The following is a 27,489-nucleotide window of genomic DNA, read 5'->3' as shown; positions in this document are numbered from 1 at the left end:
ATGTAAATTAAATTATCTACACAATATACAATCAAAATAATGACTCTCAGTTATCCATTTCTTAATATTCCTTGGTACACTTTTGGAAGGTAGTTCTATGATAAGCCCGGGTGGAATAGAATTTATTAGTTTTGGAGCTATATAAATTAATTGCTTACGAATAGTGTTAGGTTTGAAACATATGATGCGAATTTGTACATTATACCTAGTCCTATGTTTTCATTATTTAATTGCATAAAATTAAAATTGTACTCAAAAATATTTAATCACGCTCAAAAATACATTGTCTTACTGTCATGCTACTACCTGAAAGCACTCATTGAGGAATAAATGGTTGGTTTATTCATGGTTATTTTTATGTTGTATGAACGTTATGGCGTCAAATGAATTTCTTCAAATGAATTTTTGACTAGCCTACTATATTGCTTAAAAACATTCAACTTATATGATTCATATCTAATAACGCGCGGCTCAAAGTCGTCGCTAAGAAATTGCACCTTTAGATAATAATATCAAGTGACCTGGCTGGCTCAGGTCTGGTGTCAGAGTTTTCAGGTCGCAACTGATAAATTTCAGGGCCTCCGACATGACCTAACAACTGCATTTTAGGCAGCCGGGACCGACGATTAACGTGTCCATCCAAAACACGGGAATGGTCCGAGATAAATATCATCATATTTATTTATATCTTTAGATACCTACCATTAGATGAGATAACAGCGTAGGCTAAATTATAATAAGCTACTTTTGTTTCAAATTAATTTTATGAAAAAGTTCAAATAAAAAAAACTACTCTATGATGAGTAACAGGTAGACTATTATAAAAATTATTATACTTAATAATTTACTGACATTGAAGAGCATAGTACCGGTAGTTGTTAATAACATAGATTTATGTACAGTAGGCATTAAAGAAAAATCTTTTAAATGTTTTCGAAAAAGTTATGAAAACTTCAACAAGAATAATTTGTCTACACTAGCTAGACCTAAGTTTGTATTGGGCTATAGATGAAATATTATTCATCATCAAATTAAAAATAGTGTGAGAAAGTTGAAAACAATACACCGTACCCACCTTTAACCTAGAAGCATAATAATTTTGTTTGGTAAGGGTAGTGACAAGCAACTTTATGCCTAAAAACGTCATTATTATTAATGAATAAACTACACTGAAACTGAAAGTTGCGGAATAATTTGAAACAACTGTAGAAAAACACAAATGTTCATTATTTTACAATGCTTTCATTGCATATAAATAGTTACTTGGCTTATAAAAGTTTATCAAATTAGTTTTATTATCAATCGCAGACCGCAGACGCAGCCAAAATGTGTACTCAAACAGATACTACGCTTGCGCAGTAGAAAGGAGCAGTTCTATTATAGCGAGCTTCGCCTAACCATATGTTTATGAACTTAACCTAAAAGTTTTGTGTTTAGGCTATGTGTATTGTAATAATTTTGTTTACGGATGTTTAAAATGCTTAAAGATTTTGTAATAGTATTCAGATGTTTTATTGACAGAATTATTTGGTGGTGATATAAATTAAGATCAATTTTTTACCTTAACGACAAGTGCAAATCACTGTTATTTTCTTAATCTCTGTAATTTATAAAATTATATGCATCTCAGCCTTCTTCAACATGGAAAATGAAAGTGATTCTTCTTCTTCTTCTTCTTCTGAGAATTCCGCAGAAATGAAATATTTAGAGAAATTTTCTCGAAGATTTGACCACTCTTTATCAGATAGTGAATCTTCAGATTCTGACTCCCATGAAGATGGTTATCCAAACCAATCAAAAATAAAATTCATGAAAAATATGCATGTTCCGAATAAATTTCCATCCAGTCAAGGCATTAATAAAACGGTAAGACATATTTTTAAGTTAATATTGCTATATTTACCTGCTTACACTTTACTAAGTTCCATATCCAAATATCTTGAGTTGTGATCAGGGCCAGGTATTTTTGGATAGATCATGTCAAATAAAAACATACTACATAAGCAGTAGGGAGCGTCACAGTCCAGCAAAGTCTCAAAAAATTATCTAACCGGTAGAAGCTCCTTCCAACAAGCCACTTTGAGCTTCTGAACAAATTGACTGGGAGTGCCCTAACTGAGTTTGGCAGGCAGTTGAACATTCGCTTCGCCAAAAAAGGAAAACTGTCCTTCACTCTTGACAGGCGACAGCGCGGCACATTGAAGTCAACCCCCTCCTCACGAGTTCCATGTGAGTGCACTTTCTCCCTTTCAGCAAATGTGCAGATGTTTTTCCTGACGTGTAGGAGCGATGACAATATGTACATATCATGAACTCTATGAATGCCCAAACGTTGGAATATGGGCTGACAGTGTGCATCATACTCGCTGAACGTCATTACACGAAGTGCCTTTTTCTGGAACAGGTGTAGGTCCTTCACATGTGCCAAATGTCCCCAAATCAAGATACCATACTGTATGTGGCTGGCAAATACTACTGCATGGTACAACATCAGCAGGCGTTCAAAACTAATTAATCCCCTCATCTTCCAAAGTAGATAAACCACTCTTGAGAGCTTCTTGCAGACCTTAGTGATATGAGACTCCTATGATAATTTTCTTTCAATACAAAAACTGAGTAAGGTCACAGCATCAGCATCAAGAATGTCTGTTCTACCTTTTTTCTCTCTTCTTGCTTGTATTTAGATTCTTGTTTTCGATGCAGCGCTCCATCGACTCTTTCGCACTTATAGATTAAACTTTTTTTTATACTTTCCTTGCCCTATTACCATAGGTAAGGAAAGTATTGCTTTCCGAAAAAAATTAAGGTACCCCAAATTCTAAATTTCTATACGTTTCATGTTCCCCTGAGTCCAAAAAAGTGTTTTTTGGGTATTGGTCTGTATGTGTGTGTGTGTGTAAAGCTGCGTACACATATACGCGCCTCCAACCCGCACCGAGCACGCTTCGCCCTCGTACCTCCATCGCACCGCAGTCGCTCCGCCCCCGCTCTGCAGTCGCACCCATCATGAACGTTACGGAAGATGTTAGCTCTTCTCGCGTTCCCCGGTCGAACCACTCTTGCTCGCCGGTCGATCATCAATCGCTCTGCTGGAGTGACGTTCGGTTGCGGAGCAGAGCGAAAGTCTGTACGCACCTTATGAGTGTATGTGCGTCTGTGTACATGATATCGTATCTCCCAATCAACGGAATGACTTGAAATTTGGAACTTAAGGTCCTTACGATATAAGTATCCGACACGAACAATTTCGATCTGATGCAATTCAAAATGGCGGCTAAAATGGCAAAAATGTTGTCAAAAACAGGGTTTTTCGTGATTTTCTCGAAAACGACTCCAACGATTTTGATCAAACTCATACCTAGAATAGTCATCGATAAGCTCTATCAACTGCCACAAGTCCCCATATCTGTAAAAACGTCAGGAGCTCTGCCCCATCAATGCAAAGTTAGATTTTAGATACCCAATTATCAGGCTTTAGATACAATTTAAACAAAAAAAAATCAAGTGGAGTAGATCAAGCATGAAAATCTCTACAATTATTAATGTTCAGACATATTTTCACCTAAAATTGAAAATAGGCTTTAAATTCGAGAAAATGTGATTATTCAATTGCAAATTATTGTTGATGCTATTGAATCATTCACTATGAAGAGATAGCAGACCTCATGTATGTCTCCAGCGTTATTTCCCTGTCACCAGCTGGCTCAAATCTTTGAATAGTAGACTTGAGATGCGCGGGAACACTAGCGTCAGGTGATCAATTTTCATAACGGCAAGGAAAGTTGTGTGAGTGCGCCACACCAGATTTTTTGCATTTGAAGTTAATGTTTAATTAAAAATGATTTTTTATGTTTAAAAAAAATAAAATTTATAAGTTGTTCGAGAAATGAATTTGATTATCTTGTATTTCTTAAGGCTTTTCTAGATAGGAATTATTTCCCCACACACGGATTCATAGTCTAAGTGGAGAAATAAATTTCCTTGATTTGTTTTTGTATAACTATTATTGAATATGTATATGATTTTTTTGTGGAAATAAAATTGAATTGAATTGAACTCTTGAAAGTATATGAACTACTGATAGTAATCTCACTATACATCCTTGAGTCCACGGAGAGGAAACCCCATATTGAGGGACGACAAGCATGGGTGCAACACAAAGATTACAAACATGATCTTCCCATGCATCACTTCAAAAAATCTGGTGTGGCACACTCACACTACTATCCTTGCCGTTATAACGTTACCTGACGCTAGTGTTCACGCGCAACTCCAGTCTACTATTCAAAGATCTGAGCCAGCTGGTGACAGGACAATAACGCTGCAGACATACGATGTCTGCTATCTCTTCATAGTGAATAATTTAATAGAATCAACAGTTGCCAACAGTTTGCTATTGAAATAATAACATTTTCTCGAATTTCGAGCTTTTTTTAAATTTTAGGTGAGAATTTTACTGAACATTGTAGAGATTTCCATCATGCTCAATCTTTTCCACTCGATTTTTTTGTTTAAATTGTATCCAAAGCCTGATAATTGGGAATCTAAACACAAACTTTGCATAGATGGGGCGGAGCTCCTGGAATGTTTACAGGTATGGGACTTGTGGCAATTGATAGAGCTTATCAATGACTATTTTAGGTATAAATTTGATCAAAATCGTTGAAGCCGTTTTCGAGAAAATCGCTAAAAACCCTGTTTTTGACAACATTTTCGCCATTTTAGCCGCCATCTTATCTTGAATTGCATTAGGCCTAGATCGAAATTGTTCGCGTCATACACACATACAGACCAATACCCAAAAACCACTCTTTTGGACTCAGGGGACCTTGAAACGTATAGAACTTTAGAAATTGGGGTATCTTAATTTTTTCGGAAAACAATACTTCCCTTACCTATGGTAATAGGGCAAGGAAAGTAAAAAACAGCTGGCAATATCAGCAGCATTTTGAGTGAGCTCTCCTGGGGGAAGAAATGGTGATAAACGGCCAAGGTAGAATGAAGGTTAGGTCATCAGGAAATGAAAAATATTAATGTACATAATATATAATACTAATAGAGAATAATAATATTTTTTGTTTGTTTGAAGGGCTCATTAAAAGTGTCTATACCTCGTTCTGCATTGAAGGAAAATCTTGCTGCAAAGAAAGAGATGCAATATTTAGAAAAACTGGAAAAGCAGGCAACTAGAGCGAGACTACGAAACATGAAACCTGGTGAATGTGTTAAGGTGAGTCCTTCACTTGTGACCTGACAATTTTTATTTTGAAAAGTTAATCTCCAGTCTGTATACATTTGTATACTGGATGTACAAAAAGTATTAGAACGGCTCAATAATTCTAAAAATATATTCCAATATCTCGATCATAGACCAGGATAGACCATTCCTGGATAGATCGCGTCAGTCAGTATATTTCAACACTAGCAGGTAACCCGTGCTTCGCAAGGGTCTTTCTTTAAACTTGACGTAATAAAATCTAGAAGAATTCAAAATAGGTCTATAAGAATCCTCGGTTAAGCAAAAATCTATATGCAAAATTTCGAGTTAATCAGTCCAGTAGTTCTGACGTGATAATGCGTCAAACATAATTTCCCTATATTTTACACCTGTATAGGCTACGCTTATAATCCAGTTCTTTCCTTTATTATAGTATAGAAGATGAGGTACATGGTACATGGATGGATGATCATTGTTATTTTACTAAACGATAGAATAAGTTGAATAGTTTCCCTTTCAGAGGGAGTTTTGACAACCCACAAAACTCATTTTTCATTTAGATATAACGAAAAGGTGCATAATTATGACCTTACTTTTTTGCTCAGCTTGCCAAAATACCCCTCATTCCAATATTAAAATTTTCGACTGACTGTACAGTGAGTCAGTCATTCTATCAGGGCTCGAATAATTTTGAAATTTTAATTAAATAAAAATGGAAGAATAAAATTTCTTTATGTAAATAACAACACCTTAATTCAAAGACATATTAACTGCATGCATTTACATATTGCCGATACAGCACTGATGAAACTGTAGACGTTTAGCACTTTGTCTCAAAACTTGTTCTAGCTAAAAAATTAATAATCCATGCCACGTGTAGGCGTAAACATTGCATCAGGAAAACGAAGTTTCAAAACTATGTTTTTCAATGTAGAAAGCAATATAGAAGCAGATGTTCCTTTTTTAATTTCGACCATATGATTTGGTGATTTTTAAATGAAATCGAATGTACCATTAATGAAATTTAAACATTAATTCTGAAAAATCTAGAAGGAAAATTAAAATTTGGGCTTCCAGGTGCACGAGATTGATATTTTTAGAATCTATGTGCAAAATTTGGAGATCTAAATCATTCCCGTTTTTCCGGTATGCAATCCACAAGTTGACATGTTTTGATCCGAACACACGAACAAACACAACCCTACTCTCTCTTATTATATAGATGAGAAATAAAAAAAAAACTGGTCGAACAGACCACACTTTACTTGATCATGATGGCAGTGCTACAGATCACAAGTGTCTTCATTAAAGAAGTCACCGATATTATATAGACTCTTTTCAATTTGCCACTCAGACAAGGAGGACCTGAAGATGTTCACCGGACGCAGGTGGATAAACATCCTCATCGCTTGACTATTTAAATTAATCAAGGCATGAAATAAAATTAGTCTTGCCTGAAAATCGTTCACTAATCTTTCAGTTCTCACATTTTCTTTATAGGGCTGCTATTACGGTATTGCTAAAACATACATTAATAATATTATAAAAGGGTGCAGGATAAGTTTATTTCATTGCTCTTATACGTTAATTACGGCTTAGTATTGCATTCGTGTGACGTCTGCACAGTTAGGGCTCCTAGACCAATAAAAACACTAGCTGATATAGATCAGCTGAAATCAACGAATTTTTATTGGTGTAGGAGCCCTACATAATTATGCTGACGTCACACGAATGCACTACGGCTTTGTTTAGGGAGGTATTGGTATAACACTCCTGAGATCTATTGACGGCTTGAAAATATAAATAAATCAGGTGAGGGACTACCCACCAATATTCAAAAGAATATTCAGTAGTCATACGAATATTCAAAAGAATCATTATTCAAGATTTCTAGCTCTCTTCTTAATACGTTTATTGATTATTCAACTTGATGTCATAAATAATTATATTTCTCTTTCAGTCCATAAAGGTCGTGATAGATTCAAACTTGATAGTTCATGACGTGGTCTTTGAATTCATTAAAAACGAATTGAAAGAATTTGGTGTCGATCTCACATTGAAGGAGCAGCCAATTGCAAACGCTATCACATGGACAAAAGCTGTAAGTATATGTTGAAAATAGATCGTTATCAAGCCGAGCTCCTCTATTTGAATTGAATTTATGCTTCGCCTGATTATAGAACCAGAAAAGAGAAGGAGTCAATCCTTTTACTTTCCTTGCCCTATTACCATAAGGTAAGGAAAGTATTGCTTCCCGAAAAAAAATACGGTACCCCAATTTCCAAATTTCTATACGTTTCAAGGTCCCCTGAGTCCAAAAAAGTGGTTTTTGGGTATTGGTCTGTATGTGTGTGTGTGTGTGTGTGTGTGTGTGTGTGTGTAAAGCTGCGTACACATATTCGCGCTTCCAACCCGCACCGAGCACGCTCCTCCCTCGTACCGCCCTCGTACCACCATCGAACCACAGTCGCTCCGCCCACGCACCCATCATGAACGTTACGGAAGATGTTAGATCTTCTCGCGTTCCCCGATCGAACCTAGTGTTTAGAGGAACTTAGTGTTTTTGTGTGCTCACTTACGAATCTAGTGTGGACCTTTTTATTTATTTTTCTTTATTAAATTAACTATCCTATCATCCCACCTCACCTTTTTTCCTAATCCTTTATTTTCCCTCTCAAGGATTGAAAGCCTTCCTAGTACATGGGTAACCATAGTTGGAAGAGCTTCAATCCCACCCCTTTACACCAAATTCTGAATTAGCATCTTGTACGGACATTTTTGTTTTTTTTTTTGTACTAATTTTGCTAGTTGTTTATTCTTATTGTAATTTAATATTACTTGTATTTTATGTATGTGTGTAAAGGAAAATTGAATTGAATTGAACCACTCTTGCTCGCCGGTCGATCATCAATCGCTCTGCTGGAGTGACGTTCGGATTTCTCTAATTTCTTTCAGTTCTGAATAGGCGGCTTGTGTGTGTGTGTGTGTGTGTGTGTGTGGTGTGTGTGTGTGTGTGTGTGTGTGTGTGTGTGTGTGTATGAGTGTATGTGCGTCTGTGTACACGATATCTGATCTCCTAATCAACGGAATGACTTGAAATTTGGAACTCAAGGTCCTTAAGGAACTATAAGCATCCGACACGAATAATTTCGATCAAATGCAATTCAAGATGGCGGCTAAAATACCAAAAATTTTGTCAAAAAAGGGTTTTTCACGATTTTCTCAAAAACGGCTCCAACGATTTTGATCAAATTCATACCTAAAATAGTCATTGATAAGTTCTATCAACTGCCGCAAGTCCCATATCTGTAAAATTTCCAGGAGCACCGCCCCATCTATGCAAATTTTGATTTAGATCCCAAATTATCAGGCATCAGATACAATTTAAACAAAAAATTCAAGTGGAAAAGATTGAGCATAAAAATCTCTACAGTTAGGTTTAGTAACATTTTAACCTAAAAATGAAAATAAGCTCGAAATTCGAGAAAATAAGATTATTCAATTGCAAACTGTTGGCAACTGTTGATTCTATTAAATCATTCACTATGAAGAGATAGCAGACTTTGTGTGTCTGCAGCGCGATTGTCCTCTCATCAGCTGGCTCAGATCTTAGAATAGTCGACTTGAGATGCGCGTGAACACTAGCGTCAGTGTTGATCAATTTTTATAACGGCAAGGAAAGTTGTGTGAGTGCGCCACACCAGATTTTTCATAATTGTGGGACAGAGCCATTCACTAATGAATGACTGATCAGAATGAAATTGAGAATTAACGACAAGGAAAGTTGTGTGAGTGCGCCACACCAGATTTTTCATAATTGTGGGACAGAGCCATTCACTAATGAATGACTGATCAGAATGAAATTGAGAATTAACGACAAGGAAAGTTGTGTGAGTGCGCCACACCAGATTTTTTACAATGAAGCACAGATCGGGAGAGAAAACTAAGAATACCTTGTACTATTTCTCTCCCAAATTTAGAATAAAGTGGAAATAAATGAATAATTGGAAGTTGCATCTGTTCAAATGCTAATTAATGGATAACTATTATTAAACAGAAATCCCAATTAAATGCTGTAAAGACTTCTATTGCAAATATTGACAACAGTGTAAACAGCTAGATGGAAATTTGATGAGCGCTACTATACAAAAATTATTTGTCAGCCTGGAACTATTTTTGTATAGTAGCGCTCATCAAATTTCCATCTAGCTGTTTACCCTGTTGTCAATATTTGCAAGCCTTTACAGCATTTAATTGGGATTTTCGTTTAATGATAATTATTGTTTACAAATCAAATAAACCTCGTTGATGTAGGTACATTTTGATCACAAATAACATTCCATAAATTTTCTAAAGGGCAGAAAAATACGATTTGATTGTTTATTTTAATTTTTTTTCAGGAAACTGCTTTAGCTGATGAAGGTGAATGCGAAAACTATGTCATCATAATATGGTCCAATCAAAAGTTTTCGAATGTGGTTAGCAATAACTTATTATCGGATGAGATACAACAAATAAAAAGGAGTTTCGAAAATAAAAAAATCACTTTGATAATTTATTTAGGATCAGATTTTGATACTGGGTGAGTTTTAATGCGCAAAAAATGATAAAAACGTATCAAGTTGAGATTTATTATTATCAGTGATAAAGTTTTCAGTGTGACAAGTTTTGAATTAGACTCTTGCGAAGCATGGGTTACCTGCTAGTCTCTGATAAACTTACTGTTTATTGACCGAGCGAAGTGAGGTCTAAGATTTAAGTCGACGGTTTGGCATTTCTCTTAATGTTTAAATGTTTATATGTTGCGCATTTACGGCGAAACGCGGTAATAGATTTCATGAAATTTGACAGGTATGTTCCTTTTTGAATTGCGCGTCGACCTATATACAAGGTTTTTGGAAATTTGCATATCAAGGATAATATAAAAGGAAAAGGGAGCCTCCTTCATACGTCAATATTAGAGTGAAAATCAGACTATAGAATTATTCATCATAAATCAGCTGTCGAGATGACTATAAATTGCATGCAATTCAATATCTCAATGTAACTTGGTAAAAAATTAGCAGCTGTGTTGACTATAAATTGCATGCCTCATTGCATGCCTCAATGAATGCAATTTTATGCACTATTAAATAGGATACAAAGAACTTATAACAACTCGTCTGGGCGCCTAGATGTCTTCTGGTTTTCTCGCGCTAAATTCCGGAAAGCGTTATATGATAATTAAATCTTGTGTAAGCATGATCTGATCAAATAAATAGTTAGTGTATCAGTGTGGATGTGCTTATGGTTTGGGACGTCGTTATAACTGCGCGAGGTCTACTGTTCACAGAACTACTAGTTGTTATTAGCTTAGAACAAAATTTCTAATAAATCTCAAGATTACATGACATTATGAGTAGACTAGGAAGAAGAGAATATAGGCCTAACCTGTCCCAAAAATGTAGGTGTAAATTCTGAAGAGGAAGTCTAATTTTAAAGTAAATCATTTTACCCAGCAGCTTGTATATTTTGTTGATAAATTGAATTATGCATTTATTAAGAGCTAATAATTGAAAGTCTTATTGTATAGATATACCCGTAACCTTTTTATTTTCTTTGAGGTACGAATAGTCACGGGTATCTATCCCATTATCAAATAATGTCCAAATCGTAATGAAAATGAAAAGGGTAATAGTAATGTTAGTAGCCTTGTTGAAAAAATCAACAAAATATTATAGCTATTTAATAAAATATTATGGTTTAATCATAATTACAATTTGTTTTTACTCACTTATTTACTGTTTCATAGGTCTGAAAAATGGGCAAGTCATGGTGGAGCCAGAAAAAAGAAAACAGCTCTTAGCAAGTAAGTTCAGTACCTAGTAACTCATCACAACTGACTTCTTTCAAGCTTCAATTTCTCCCACTTTTGAATAAAAATCGGCTAAGTAGTTTTTACTTTCCTTGCCCTATTATCATAGGTAAGGAAAGTATTGCTTTCCGAAAAAAATTAAGGTACCCCAATTTCTATACGTTTCAAGGTCCCCTGAGTCCAAAAAAGTGGTTTTGGGTATTGGTCTGTATGTGTGTGTGTGTGTGTGTGTGTGTGTGTGTGTGTGTGTAAAGCTGCGTACACATATTCGCGCTTCCAACCCGCACCGAGCACGCTCCTCCCTCGTACCGCCCTCGTACCACCATCGAACCACAGTCGCTCCGCCCACGCACCCATCATGAACGTTACGGAAGATGTTAGATCTTCTCGCGTTCCCCGATCGAACCTAGTGTTTAGAGGAACTTAGTGTTTTTGTGTGCTCACTTACGAATCTAGTGTGGACCTTTTTATTTATTTTTCTTTATTAAATTAACTATCCTATCATCCCACCTCACCTTTTTTCCTAATCCTTTATTTTCCCTCTCAAGGATTGAAAGCCTTCCTAGTACATGGGTAACCATAGTTGGAAGAGCTTCAATCCCACCCCTTTACACCAAATTCTGAATTAGCATCTTGTACGGACATTTTTGTTTTTTTTGTACTAATTTTGCTAGTTGTTTATTCTTATTGTAATTTAATATTACTTGTATTTTATGTATGTGTGTAAAGGAAAATTGAATTGAATTGAACCACTCTTGCTCGCCGGTCGATCATCAATCGCTCTGCTGGAGTGTCGTTCGGATTTCTCTAATTTCTTTCAGTTCTGAATAGGCGGCTTGTGTGTGTGTGTGTGTGTGTGTGTGTGTGTGTGGTGTGTGTGTGTGTGTGTGTGTGTGTGTGTGTGTATGAGTGTATGTCGTCTGTGTACACGATATCTCATCTCCAATTATTACGGAATTTTGAAATTTAAGGACCTTATACTATAAGGATCCGACACGAACAATTTCGATCAAATGCAATTCAAGATGGCGGCTAAAATTGCGAAAATTTTGTCAAAAACAGGGTTTTTCGCGATTTTCTCGAAAATGGCTTCAACGATTTTGATCAAATTTATACCTAAAATAGTCATTGATAAGCTATATCAACTGCCACAAGTAGCATATCTGTAAAAATTTCAGGAGGTTCGCCCCCATCTATGCAAAGTTTGATTTTATATTTCCAATTATCAGGTCTCAGATATAATTTAAACGAAAAATTTTGAGTGGAAAAGATTGAGCATGAATACCTCTTCAATTAATGTCCAGTAACATTTTCACCTAAAATTGAAAATAATCTTGAAATTTGAGAAAATGTTATTATTCAACTGCAAACTGTTGGCAACTGTTGATTCTATTAAATCATCCAATAGATAGCAGAGATCGTGTGTATATAGCGTTATTGTCCTGTCACCAGCTGGCTCAGATCTTTGTTTATAAGTAGACTTGAGATGCGCGTGAACACTTGCGCAAGGAAAGTTGTGTGAGTGCGCCACACCAGATTTTTTCGAGTTTATGTTGTTTATGAATAAACGGTTATGAAACCTCAAACTTGTGTGAAAATCATCAACTGTATTAAAGCTTTCGAAGGCTTTATAAAATCTAAAATTGTTTTTATTATACAATACTTTTAATGCTGAAAGTCAACCTTACCTTACCATTCTGATGAAACTCAATTTTTGTGAATTGTCCAGTCGTATGGTCATTTTTCAGAAATTAGCCCTGAAAGAGTTTTTCTCGACGGTTTTATAAGTATTTTGGCGCGCTGAATTTGCTGATACTCCAGAAAAATACTCTTTTTTGAAAATCTGTAGCTCCCAAACCAGTAATCGTACAATCCTGCGTGACCACTCAATTTATTGGATATTTTATTGCCTTCAATTTTGTAGAGAATGCTTTTTTAAGTAAAACCTGAGGTCTTTGAAGAAATTGAAGAAAGCCCCAAAATGTGTGAGTTTTTAGGGGTGAAGCCACCCTCTGGCGTGTCAGCAAATTACAGATTCGAATTCAGCGCCCCAAAATACTTGTGATACCGCCGAGAAAAATTCTTTCGGGGCTAATTCCTGAAAAATGACCATTTGACTGGACAATAATGGCTTTCACAAAAATTGAGTTTCATCAGAATGGTGGTGGTAGAATAACAGATACCAACTTAACAAAAATGATGAGTGCTGAGGAGGGGAAATAGGTTGACCGCGTGAAGAATTACCATTAAAAAATACCACAAAAACTATTATTCAAAATAAACAACAAAATTAGGGGGGTAATAGTTAATAGGCAAACAGGTAATATACCTTTGTGCTTAATTTCTTCTGAAGGATAATATTATAATTATTTTGTAAATTTTTCATGTTATGTAGAATTATGGGACAATAAAGAAGTTTCAAAATCAAATCAAATTAGTGATAACCTGTGACCATTATTATAAGTATCCCGTCTGGCGGTTGTCTTATGTGTGTTTAATATAATGTGTGCGTAAATGTGTGTTTATACAGAGCCCGGCATAAAAACCTGACGATTTTTGAGGGATAATAACTAAAGTGTCTTCCGTACAATTGAATCATATAATATATCAAATTTTGCAATTTATAGTGAATTACATAGATTACTCACAAAGGTTTTTATTTGTAGATTATGTCATCCAAATGATTCCCGTTACTTTTCTCACACTCACTTAACCTTATTCTAAAATTTACCATTGCTCGCTCAATCATCACTACTTGTGGAATTGCTTCAATTTCTCATTAAAATGACTTCCTTTAGTTCTGTGGATCATTGGCTGCTCAATAACGGTAATTTTGTTTATTCACAAATCCCGAAAAATGAAAATGTTCCTCGTCACTTGAAACAATAACGGCATCCTAATGGAATTTTTTGCGAATAATCTCGCAAGCGGCTTTGCAATGTGCCCAATAATTTTCTTCAAGTTGTTATACTAACATTATCTTATACAGATGGAATTTTAAGTCGGAATGAAGAATTCGTCGTACACTTCGATCAGAAATGGCTAGCGCAACAGCATGTTTCGCTGCTGAGACCGTGGAGACCGTGTAACAGCTACTCAGGCGTTTTTGAGGCGTTCTCACGGTTCGTTTTTGTCCTCTTTGTTTCGTTTTTAAAGCGGACAACGTGTTTCTGGAATTCATTACCCACAATAAGATCGTATTCCTACTGGGAGCAGGCGCGTGTCGATTCAAATTATTGAAATGTCTGCGACATAAACGCTGTGTTAGAATAACTGAGTCATTATTTTTAAAATAAGCTTCAATCACAATTGCTCGATTTTCAATTGACCACGACGTACTGGCTACTGAAATGGCAAGAATATATCTGTCGATGTACAACATTCCCGCCTTTTCAATGACAGTGGTTCAAACATAACAATTACTACAAAATCTTCAGATTAATATGCCGGTCCCTGTAGTGTGTCAACTTGAATAATAAAGCTTCCTTTCTATCTCTATTCTATTCTATTTTATGTACCATACTTATTAATAAATGTATTATTTATCACAAGTTTGTGTATGATTTGTTTATTGCGGATGATCCCACATAAGCGTGTGGCCTGTGCGTGGGTAATGGATGTTTTTGATGAGATGATCAAAAGTCCATGACACCGGCGGGATTCGAACCCACGAACCAGGCGGTGCTAGCAGTCTGAAGTTGGTAACGCTCCTGACCACTAGACCACTTTGAAAGTTTAAGATTTTTTATCTCTTTTCTGTATAGGGTTACTTTTAAAGAAATAGAAAGAAAAGAAAAATCTTAGTACCCTTTTTGAAATATTTAATCACAACATGTTTCGGACATTGATGCCATTTTCAAGTGACTTGATTTATTTTTTTTATTTCTATTTTTAATATTTTTGTTTATTTTCAGGGATAAGATGGAAATGGAATTGGTTCGGCTGCAATTTGAACTTGATTGCTCTTACAGGTTGATGAATACCAAAGCTGAGCTTGCAAAGTTCATAACTCAATTCACCAAATCGATATCGGAAATTCCATACAGGTGACTTTTCTCATTTCAAAATTTCCTCTTATTCAAAATTTAGCATATTCATTAATTACATTTATATACACAAATCAAATATATGATCAGAAAAGGACCAACAGGTCTAGTCCAAAACTGGTTCCTTTCCGAATTTTGAAGTATGTCTAAACGTAGGCTATGTTGCTTCACTTTGAATGAAATTTCGAGATAATATGAAGATTTTGTCATATGTATTCAGAAACTGTACAAGTGTAAATAGATACAATATATTGTATAATCCAAGATAGTATTATTAGCCTACCCCAAAGTTAGTTAAACTTCATTTTTTTCATACAAGTTGAATGAGCTTGGAATATTTAACATCATTAGAATCAGAGATCTATTCGCTATAAGTGCAGGTAATTTTAAAGTTCTAATTCCATCTCAAGGGGATTAAACGACAATGTATTTGAAGCTACAGTGAATAAACTAATAGCCCAGTCAATGAAGGTTTTTTCGATCCGAGAATTAAATATCCAATCCATTGATGTATATTGATATGTATTTGATTTGACGCTGTGGAAGGGGAAACAGCCGATTCGGTAGGTGCGGCTGACTCTTCACCATAGTAAACAGTAAATTAGTACTGCTTTCTAAGTTGCATCTATTTACACTATGGCGCTCGAAACAATCAATTTTGTCTATTGTTTTGACTTGCGCTGAAACTAAATTTACACTTTTTAGTTCTCTAAATTGTGAATATTAAAATGTTGAGATTCACCAGTTGATTACAGCAATTTATTCAGCTTTCTTGCCAGTTCAGGAAATCAATATTTTTCTGCGTGTATTATAATGCCACTATTACAATAAGGTCATCATATTGCTGTCTATGTTTTGAATGAATTGTTATAATTAACTCATCATTTTGTTTGTTTATATGAGCTTAACCATGCATTCTATGACATACAATGATATTTTTTGCAACCGATAAAATATTCATACTATTACAATATATAATAAATTAACAATATTGTAGCAAACATAGTATCGAGGGTTAAGTGTCAAAGAACCGTATCTACAAATTTGCCGATTTTGAGGTGAGAGTGCCATTTTGTAGCGCCAATCAAGTTTCATTAAGTGCCAAGATCGTATGTCTAATCAATGTGGTCTGAAGATAGCAAAACTGTATGTCATTTTTTTTCGTTTGGTTAAGAGTCAATAAACGTATTTCATATGAGATACTCTGACACTAACGTGATAGACGGAAACATACTGTCAGAAAACCGTATGTCAATTACGGTCATCTGACTCCATGACTATATTATTCTAAATTGAAGTACCTATAAAAAAATGTTCAAAGTTAATCATTATTTTACAGTTCGTGATTAGTGATACTTAAGTGATTAGTGAGTGTTATTTTGTTATTCGATTCGGTTTGTAAATTATCTAAATTCGAACTATTTTGTTTTCAAATGATTGGACTGAAAATTGGACTTATTCAAAAATGTACCGGTATGGAACACAACCTATTATTGTTGTTTATTGTTTTTGAAGGGACTGATTCAAGGATCCAAAGGTTCAAAGAACCCCAAACGTCAACCGGATCTTATTGTGTTCCCAAGTAGTATGTTAGTTAGGCAAACCAATACCTGTGTCCTTTACAAGAACCAGGAGTTTTCCCCCTATACAAACATTCCATTAATCACCTGGTTGCAATCCTTGTCGCAATCCAGTGTGATATGCTTGGCAGTTTCTTCAGACTGATTAGTCCTCGTGACCTACGTGAGTTCCACTCCTGGCCTTTTTGTAGGTCCTTCGCTGGAGAGGGAACGCCAACTGCCTCTAGGGCGCCCGGCCACCCTCGACTCAGCCTCTGACCCATTTGTGCCTGGTTTTTCACCCATCACTGGTCTCTTGGTTTTTTTCTTTTTGCCCCTCAGAAACTTAGCAGGGTTAAAAGCCTCACCTCTCCAAGAAGTTTTTGTCTAAATGGCCGCCATTCTTTGAGCACCATTTGTGCTCCAATCCATGAGCACCATTCTTTGATGAGCACCATTCATGAGCACCAATTCATGAGCACCATTTGTGCACCAATCCATGAGCACCATTCTTTGGTGAGTTTTGGCCTCTCCACCCACAAATTCGAGACCTACGTGAGTTCCACTCCTAGCCTTTTTGTAGTTCCTTCCGCTGAGAGTGGGGATGCCAAACTGCCTCTAGGGCGCCCGGCCACCCTCGACTCAGCCTCTTGACCCACATTTGTGCCTGGAGTTTCGCCCATCACTGTGTCTCTTGGGTTTTTTCTTTTTGCTCCTCCGAAACTTCGCAGGGTCAAACGCCTCACCTCTCCCAAGAAGTTTTGCCTAAATGGCCGCCCTTCTTTGAGCAGTGGTGAGTTTTGGCCTTTCCACCCACAAACTCGAGACCTACGTGACTTCCACTCCTGGCCTTTTTGTAGGTCCTTCCGCTGAGAGAGGGGACGCCTCTATACCCTCGACTCAGCCTCTTGACCCATTTGTGCCTGGAATTTCGCACATCTCTGGTCACTTGGGTTTTTTCTTTTTGCCCCTCCGAACTGCCCTGATGGGGCAGATCCCGTGGGTTTGAAGGCAAAGCAACTTCTGGAGTTGCCTTGAGTCCATTTTAGTTGCCTCCTACAACAAGCATGGATACTGTGGGTGAATTCTGGTTTTCAACACATTCTTGAGTACGATGATCGACTCAAAGCTCCCCCAACCCACAGGGGGCAACACAACCTACTTTTTGGACTACCGTATTCATAGTATTTATATCAAAATTCGGGGAAGAAACGGTTTTGAGCTGTGCCTGTTGGTCCTTCCCCAATCATTTGAAATAATTACGTTCTGTGTATCAGTAAATAAATATATACATTTAAACAATGCTTTTGTACTCCGGAGTGAAGCTTGTTGCCCCGATATTACATAGATTTTAATGTGAATAATTATTGTTGTGTTTGTAGGAGAGAGAAACAGCGGCAAGAACAACAGCTGGCGTGGCTGGCATCAGCTGATTCGCGCGGCTGTGTGCGAGTGGACAAGGCGAGCAACGGACTCAGTCAGCTGTGGAAGCAACAGCTGTTGCAATTCAACAACTGCAATCTGCATGCAGTCGACGAGATCACCAGGAGATACCCCACGCCACAAGCGCTTGTCAAGGTCAGTTGCTGTAGGACTTCCTAATATACTAGTAGTTCTGTGAACAGTAGACCTCACGCAGTATTCTCATCCACAAGTACCTGATTGAAACTATAGACCTTATGGAAATACAGCAATAGACTGGCTTCTCCACACAACTGTGTAATCACTTGTCAGCTGATTTATGATGAATTTCCAAAAATTTCCGAAAACCTTATATATACGTCGACGCGCAATTAAAAAAGGAACATACCTGTCAAATGTTATGAAAATCTATTACCGCGTTTCGCCGTCATTGCGCAACATATAAACATTTAAACATTAAGAGAAATGCCAAACCGTCGATTTGAATCTTAGACCTCACTTCGCTTGGTCAACTATAGTGAGGTCCACGTTATAATGGCAGTGGAGAAAGATAGGAGAAAAACGTTGCCGATCCTCTGTCTTGTCAATGCCTTCTATATACGGTAGCTGATGCAGGTTTATTGATTAACGGTTCATTCTCGTTTAAAATAATAAATTATATTTTTTATTGAGCATTAAATCATATTTTTCAATAATTTCATAATGAATTTTCACAACTAACTTTTTGTGTAGTTGAGAAATTGATATTGTGGTAATTATTCATAATGAATGAAAAAGTCTAAGAAATTGTCAAAAACCACAGATTTATTGATACTTAGAAAGACCGGTTTCGGTTATTACACCATTGTCAATCTCTGATGAACTGATAAATTTACTGAACTGAATTTATCAGTTCAGTAAATTTATCATTCTGATAAAATTCAGATTGTTTATCAGAGATTGACAATGGTGTAATAACCGAAACCGATCTTTCTAAGTATCAATAAATCTGTGGTTTTTGACAATTTCTCAGTCTTTTTCATAACTTAGATGAAATATTTTGTGTATTAATTCTACAATATCGGGGCACCGAGCTTCGCTCGTTATTTTTATTTATTGATAAACAGAACACAATTCTCTAAAATGATCGTGTTTTATTTCACAGCTGGCTATACGTCATCTTATGAATTTCGGGGATTGATTTTTCACTTACTCGCTCACTCACTTTTTTACTATCCACAGCTGTTTCAGCCAATGATGAATTATCCTTTTAATGTCGTTCAGCGAGTTTTCCCAAGGATGAGACCTAGTGCAATCGAATTTTCATATCATAAACCTACTATGTTCCAAATTTCGTGAAAATCGTTAGAGCCGTTTTCGAGATCCGTTGAACATAAATATATACCCATATAACCACATAACCATCTAAATATATACAGAAATTGTTCGCTTAATATAATAGGATCGTTAAAAGACGATCTGGCAACAGAGCAAAGTGAGAAAGAGATAGCGCTATTCGCTTTGTTGAATGATGGACAAGGATAGCAATACCATTGTTAATCAAACACTTCCATTATAACGTGGACCTCACAGGTCCGGTATACCTGAGCCTACAAAAAATGTAGTCTCAGAGGAATTTCCACTAAGAAAAATCACTAATCGGCTGTTTTTGAGGGTGCGTTTACACCAAAGTTATTAACAAAATGTTAATAACCTAAACCTTATCGATTCTATTAGATTTAACATAACTTAGGCTATCATATACATTATGAACTGTGAATTTTTATATGAAAGAGATATTGGACAAACTTTACCATAGATTTGAGTATGGAATAGAATAATAATTTGTAAATTCTTATAGGAAAGCTATATTGGACAAACTTTATCATAGATTTAGTATGGAATAGAATAATAATTTGTAAATTCTTATAGGAAAGCTATATTGGACAAACTTTATCATAGATTAGTACGGTATGGAATAGAATAATAATTTTTAAATTTTATAGGAAAAAGCTATATTGGACAAACTTTATCATAGATTTAGTATGGAATAGAAAAATAATCTGTAAAATTTTATATTTTTCCCACCATACTGTAAAAGTTGGCTCTTTCTCCACAATACGTCTTCTCATTCAGTGCATGGTGAATTCGAGTTTTACTAATTAACAAGCTATTCTTCATTAATATTTTATTGAGAAGTAATTTTCAGAATTTAAATAATTAGCGTATTCTCTTCTACAAAGATAAATGTGTTGTTGAATGCAGTCTTATTTTCATGATAGATATTCTATTTATTGCATATATTGTGAATATATATTGTCTGCATTGTGAAAAAAATAAATATTCAAACAATTATCTTTTGTTTCAGGCTTATAAAAGATGTAGTTCAGAGCAGGAGGCAGCAACTCTTCTCAAAGATATTCCTGTGAGTAGGCTACAGTTTTCGTTATTTGTCTCAAAATTTGGTTTCATCTCTATTTGGTTGTCTGAAATATCTTAATTTATTCACCCCTAGCAGGTAACCTGTGCTTCGCAAGGTTCTAATTAAAAACTTGACAAACTTAAAAGTTGACGTAATGAAATCTTGAAGAATTAAAAATAGACCTATAACCATCCTTGATAAATTAAGAATTGACGTGCAAAATTTTAAGTTAATCAGTTCAGTAGTTCAGACGTTATGATGCGTCAAACATAATGTTTCTATTCCGTACGTGTATAAGCCTATTTTTCCTTTATTATAAATATAGATAAAATGAAGTTTTCATGTGAGCTATGAGGTTACGTCCGATGAGCGATTTCCGATGAGCGATTTTGGGGGTTAGCAGTCCGCTGAGCGATCCATTGTCCAGAATAACAATGAGGATAGGAAGACGCTATGAATGGGAGGTCTTGGGTGTCATTGATCAACACGGGACAGTGATGGAGGAAGGCCACAAGCGTATGTGTATAATCTGATGATGATTGAATCAGTATCTACCACCTTCCATAAAAAGGAATCAATAATAATAATTGTTAAGCAAAGATCGAATAGCTTTCTGCTTCGAACAGTTCAAATTCATCTTCATTATAGCCCATAATATATTTATGCATGAAAATTTACAATAATTCCAACAAGTTCTATCAATCATCTACATTTCTTCAAGTGAATGAGTAACACTACTGCAAATAGATATAAGATTTAAAGTATCTCACAGATATCAAGAAGATTTAAGATCAACTTCACATCTAAAGCAATCTACAGTCATAAGCAATCACGAATTTTAATTTTATGCCAATCTACAATCTTTATAGTTATAGTACCGTATATAAGAGCGAAATGGCTCCCACATTTTATTCCACACATTCCATACAGTTTCACATAACAGAATAAAATTCGTTTTCATGGAAGGTGGTGGGTTCTGAAGTTCTGATTCAATCATTATCATCAATATATTGATGATATATGATGATGTATTGCGATGATGATGTATTGCGAGTAAACACATGACACTACCATAGAGAAACAATAGCGCAAGTAGATATCCCATGGTATAGGGAATTTATGTCGCAACTTTTACTGTTATCTCAAGCCGATTACTGTCGATTATTGGCAATTTATACTGTTTTGTTGGGGTGATAGTGTATGAACGGCACGATTTGAGAGATTACCACCGTCACACAGTTGCATAGGAAAGAACAACGTGAACTATCGGCTTTGGATAACAGTAAAAGTTGCGACATAAACGCCTTATACCATGGGATATCTACTTGCGTTATTGTTTCTCTATGACACTACCCATTTAGCCTTCCTCTGTCACAGTTCCTGATGATTAATGACACCCAAGTCCTCCCATTCTTAGCGTTTGCCTACCCTTATTGTTATTCTGAACAATGAATCGCTCAGTGGACTATTTTTTACTAAATCGCTCATCGGACGACACCGAGCTTTGAAGTGTAAACCACGTGTAGATAGTTATTATTAACCATTTCATGAATCACATTTTTTCTTCTCGAAAAATTTAATTACTGTCATAAATTTATTGGACTGTATAAGAATATTCCATTTTTTGTACAAAACACTAATGTAATCATGATCATGGAGGAAAAACCAGACTAAGCCTGTACTATTTCTCTCCAAAATTTTGATAAATATGGCAATGAAAAATTATATTTGAAATCATATCAAGTAGCAATCGACTGGTGATTAATAGTTACCATAGCATTTTATTCTAAAATTGTAGAGCTCAAGCATTAGCTTTTCTGGGAGAGCCCATTATTTCAATATTAAAATAAAAGAAAACATTGTTGAATATGTTTTTAAATTAGTTTAGATAATAATTAGTTATCACATTATAAGAATGTTTTTGTTTCACTTGTTTGTAAAAAAAAAAGAATGGCAATAAAAAAAATTGATTGAATTTCTATATTATTAATTTCAAATTTTTCTTCAACAGATTGTTCGAAAATGCATTGGAGATTTGGCTGCAAGAAGAAAAATTGGACCTGAACTAAGCCGTAAATTGCATCGATTATTCACATCTAAGAACCCAAATGTTCAACTTTCCAATGAATAATACTATTTTCTTGTTCATATTGAATATCATAAAGTACGTTCTTTTCTCATTGAGTATAAAATATTGTATTGAACATAATCAAGTTATTGTATAGCCGTAAATTGCATCGATTATTCACATCTAAGAACCCAAATGTTCAACTTTCCAATGAATAATACTATTTTCTTGTTCATATTGACTATAATAAAATACGTTGTTTCCTCATTGAGTATAAAATATTGTATTGAACATAATCAAGTTATTGTATAGCCGTAAATTGCATCGATTATTCACATCTAAGAACCCAAATGTTCAACTTTCCAATGAATAATACTATTTTCTTGTTCATATTGAATATCATAAAGTACGTTCTTTTCTCATTGAGTATAAAATATTGTATTGAACATAATCAAGTTATTGTATAGCCGTAAATTGCATCGATTATTCACATCTAAGAACCCAAATGTTCAACTTTCCAATGAATAATATTATTCTGCTGTTCATATTGAGTATCATAAAATACGTTCTTTTCTCATTGAGTATAAAATATTGTATTGAACATAATCAAGTTATTGTATAGCCGTAAATTGCATCGATTATTCACATCTAAGAACCCAAATGTTCAACTTTCCAATGAATAATATTATTCTGCTGTTCATATTGAGTATCATAAAATACGTTCTTTTCTTATTGAGTATAAAATATTGTATTGAACATAATTAAGTTATTGTTTTTGAAAATAAATTATCCAATTATGAAACCTGTCTTTCACTATTAAACGAAAATTCAAATTAACTTTGTAGTAATTGTGAACAAATTAATATTTTCTGTTCACTTCGACCAAGTTGTAGGTACCGAAGTATTGAATTGGTTCATTACTGAATAACTTCTACATATACAGATGGAAATTACTGAGATATTGCAATTATCCAAATTCTAATGAATTCATAATTATTAAACACAAATCCAAATTAAATTAAATGCTGTAAATCACCCCGAAGACTACTGTACTGCTACTGCAAATATTGACAAAAGGGAAAACAGCTAGATGGAACATAATGCTAATGATTGAGCACATTGCAAAGCCGCTTGCGAGATCATTCTCGAAAATGCCCACCGGGATGCCGTTATTCTTTCAAGTGACGAGGCACATGTTCATTTGTCGGTATTTGTGAATAAACAAAATTACTGTTATTGTGCAGCCAATAATCCACAGAACTAAAGGAAGTTATTCAAAGAGAAATGAAGCAATTCTACAAGCAATGGCAAATTTTAGAATTAGGTTAAGTGAGTGTGTGAAAATCAACGGAAATCATTAGGATGACTTAATCTTGAAGTAGAAAAACTTTGTGAGTAATCTTTGTAATTCACTGTAAATTGCAGAATTTGGTCTTTAATTTGACATAATATTACATGTTTTAATTGTACCTACAAAACACACTTTAATTATCATCTCTCAAAAATCGTCAGGTTATTATGCCGGATTTTGTATAATTTACATTATGTTGAACACCATGTCAATAAACTGCTCGTAATTTATAGTGATAACACCGTCTTGGTCCAGATCATGCAGTCTGAACGATGCAGTCAATGTATGCAATACAATACACATCTGTATGAAATCGTCAAATAGTATGGTATTGTTGCCAAACCTATCAAACTTTCTCACAATCGCTTCAACCGTCTGTTGGGAAATTCGATATCCAAACGTTTGCAAGGCATTTGAAGTTCATTTTTGTCGATATTTCCCGATCCATCCTTGTCAAAAGAACGGAAACAGTGTTGCCAATCAACCACATATTTCCAAAGTGCTCCAAAATCCTGGAACGAAACTGTTCCTCGTTTTTGCTTGTCGAACATGCCTATCATCAGTTGAACTGTTTCCGTTCTGAACGGAGCCCATGTCCCGTTGGTGAGTGCTTGTTGCAATTCCTGCGCTGTTATGTGACCGCTTCTATCTTTGTCTACTTTTTCAAATATTTTTAATAAGAATTCTTGATCAGGCATCGCTGGGTTGAAAGCCATTATTTAGTAGTTTGATTTCTTCAAAATAAACGTCAGTATGATTGTTGAGACAGTGGTTTTTTAGAGAATCGTTATTATTGTAGAAAAATTCTTTAAAAATATAGCATAACTGTATACAACAAAATTTTACAAAAATATGGCATAATAATTGTATAAAAAAATTAGTTTGAAACAACTGTTTTAAAAATCTCTAGAAACTCAGCTTGACTGATGATTTCTAGGTTCTGGCCACACAGAACCTAGAAATTCTAAAAATGTTTGGCCCGGTTGCACAACAGCCGGTTAAATTTTAACCGTGATTAATTTCACGAGACCCAATCAGAGAAGGCGTTTTTGAAAAGACGGCTTCTCTGATTGGTTCTCGTGGAATTAATCACGGATAAAATTCAACCGGCTGTTGTGCAACCGGCAGTTTATGTCTATCTGTACGGTATCTTGGATTGCATAAAGCTGCGTTTACACAAAAGTTAATAACAAAATGTTATATTCTTAAAATGTATGAATTCAGGGATACTTTCTTGTATTTATAAAATAGAATTATAGTACCCTTTACAATTAATTGAATATTAAAAAACAAGAATACAAATTGTAACTACTAGTTTCGGTGATCACACCATGATCACGGATGTTGTGATCAACGAAACTAGTAGTTACGTTACAATTTGTATTCTTGTTTTTTTAATATTCTATTAATTTTAAAGGGTACTATAATTCTATTTTATAAACAAATGGTTAATAAATGATAATGGTTAGTTGGACCTGACAAATCAGACGACCCAGGATCGTTGGAACTGGCGACTCAGATCAAGGAGAGCCGACCCCAAATAATGGGAAAAGGCAAGGAGGAAGAAGAAGAAACAAATGATTAATAACTCAATCCTCTGTCAAGTTCTGTTTAATCTAATAGAATCTGGATTAAGTTATTAACAAAATGTTAATAACTGGGTTTTGGTGTAGACAAAGATTAAGGTATCAATATATAGATATAAGATCGCTCTCTATGTGACCTAAGATAATTAATAACATGATTGTTTTTAAAACGTTTAATTTTACATTTACAGATAAATAATGATTCAAATTTTATATTTTTATGTATAGTAAACAAGGTCTAGCTTGATATGATATTGTAGATTTTTGATTAAAAAAAATCTGGTGTGGCGCACTCACACAACTTTCCTTGCCGTTATGAAAATTGATCACCTGACGCTAGTGTTCCCGCGCATCTCAAGTCTACTGTTCAAATATTGCTGGTGACAGGGCAATAACGCTGGAGACCCACGAGGTCTGCAATCTCTTCATAGTGAATCATTTAATAGAATCAACAGTTGCCAACACTTTGCAATTGGATAATCCAATTTTTTCGAATTTCGAGCTTATTTTTAATTTTAGGTGAAAATGTTACTGAACATTAATTGTAGAGATTCTCATGCTCAATCTTTTCCACTCAAATTTTTCTGTTTAAATTGTATCTGAAGCCTGATAATTTAGAATCTAAAATCAAACTTTGCATAGATGGGGCGGAGCTCCTGAAATTTTTATAGATATGGGACGTGTGGCAGTTATTAAAGCTTATCGATGACCATTTCAGGTATGAATTTGATCAAAATCGTTGGAGCCGTTTTCGAGAAAATCGCGAAAAACCCTGTTTTTGACAACATTTTCGCCATTTTAGCCGCCATCTTGAATTGCATTTGATCGAAATTGTTCGTGTCGGATCCTTATATTGTAAGGACCTTAAGTTCCAAATTTCAAGTCATTCCGTTAATTGGGAGATGAGATATCGTGTACACAGACGCACATACACTCATATACACACACACACATACAGACCAATACCCAAAAATCTGGTGTGGTACACTCACACAACTTTCCTTGCTCATTGAACTGGGAGCCTCATTCTTAAACGATAATAATTTAGAGAAATAACTTAATGACGATTGGCGGCAACATAATTATTTGAAACTACGATCGTAGTGTATGTGTGTATATAATTATTGTTTTCAGAGTACTTTTTCCTTTGTGTAAATTGTGAAATCCGATGATTTTTTAAAAGTCGTCAAAACAGCTGTTCTACAGATGAAATATCTCGACTATGTGTTATTTTTATAGACTGCTCTACCTACCTACCTCATGCACGAGAAGGAGGTTACAAAGTACATTTCTCAAGGATGGGGTGAACCCCCCATTAGTTTCCCAGAGAGGAGACTCATGCCAGTTGATGGGGCTGATAAATAACTATACAGAGTATGAATTTGAAATAAATCAGTCGAGTAATTTTTGAGAAAATCGTGAAAAACATGGTTTTTGTAATATGGACCTCATAATTTACGTACAAAAATAAGGAGAAAAAATTAAAAACGGCTTTGTGGCACTAAAAAAGTTTATTATGCATGAGTAATAGTCTTATATTAGGGTAAAAAAATGGATTATAGATATTTGTAGATTATTGAAGGTCAGTGAATGTAGAAAAAAGTTAACGACAAAAATTGCAGACATATTCCTCCCTCTCTGCTCCTGCACATTCATTATGGGCCCAAAGAGAACACATCAAGCATTGGACCCATAATTCTCCTCGTACATTACTCGAGAATTTTTCATCACAGAAAATACATGCCGCATCTTTTTCATCTGGTTGAGGCTCTCCAATTGGCAGGTCAAAGGGTGACTTGATGGAGCAAGTGGAGAGCTGCACCTCATCATCATCATCATCACTGCTGTCGGTTTGTTCTTGATGTTTAGGCCTTTTTATTGTCTTTGATTTTCCATGCTCTTGATCAGTAATAGGAGATTGGAGTCCTGATGTAGAAGGCTGAGGGTCGTTAAAAATCAAATTTCTTTTGGCACCTCTACCACG

The 27,489-nt window shown here is 35.2% G+C and overlaps 2 protein-coding genes across 5 annotated transcripts; one reads left to right on the top strand and one right to left on the bottom strand.

The window, feature by feature from the left end:
• The first annotated feature begins 1,362 nt into the window (after positions 1 to 1,362).
• On the top strand, positions 1,363 to 23,296 carry LOC111045261 (crossover junction endonuclease EME1). 4 transcript variants are annotated; one of them, XM_039426517.1, is made up of 10 exons: positions 1,365 to 1,866; positions 5,090 to 5,230; positions 7,179 to 7,319; positions 9,619 to 9,800; positions 11,010 to 11,066; positions 14,987 to 15,118; positions 18,060 to 18,255; positions 20,447 to 20,503; positions 22,512 to 22,576; positions 23,042 to 23,296. In XM_039426517.1, exons 1-10 carry the CDS (start codon positions 1,642 to 1,644, stop codon positions 23,094 to 23,096), a joined length of 1,251 nt encoding a protein of 416 aa, XP_039282451.1. In that variant the 5' UTR covers positions 1,365 to 1,641; the 3' UTR covers positions 23,097 to 23,296. The 4 variants fall into 4 exon arrangements, with proteins under 4 accessions (XP_039282452.1, XP_039282451.1, XP_039282450.1 ...); XM_039426516.1 differs by having other exon boundaries at positions 22,887 to 23,296; XM_039426515.1 differs by having other exon boundaries at positions 22,732 to 23,296.
• A 706-nt stretch (positions 23,297 to 24,002) lies between these two features.
• Positions 24,003 to 24,743, bottom strand: LOC120350970 (programmed cell death protein 6-like). Its single transcript, XM_039426520.1, is given in 2 exon segments — positions 24,003 to 24,332; positions 24,335 to 24,743. Coding segments are annotated over 2 exon segments (528 nt in total). The 5' UTR covers positions 24,636 to 24,743; the 3' UTR covers positions 24,003 to 24,105.
• Between the last annotated feature and the right edge of the window lie 2,746 nt (positions 24,744 to 27,489).

Source organism: Nilaparvata lugens, chromosome 4, assembly GCF_014356525.2.
Source record: "Nilaparvata lugens isolate BPH chromosome 4, ASM1435652v1, whole genome shotgun sequence".
NCBI classification, from domain to species: domain Eukaryota; kingdom Metazoa; phylum Arthropoda; class Insecta; order Hemiptera; family Delphacidae; genus Nilaparvata; species Nilaparvata lugens.
The sequence above is the reverse complement of the archived record's forward strand: the minus strand, read 5'-3'. Positions and strand labels throughout refer to the sequence as shown.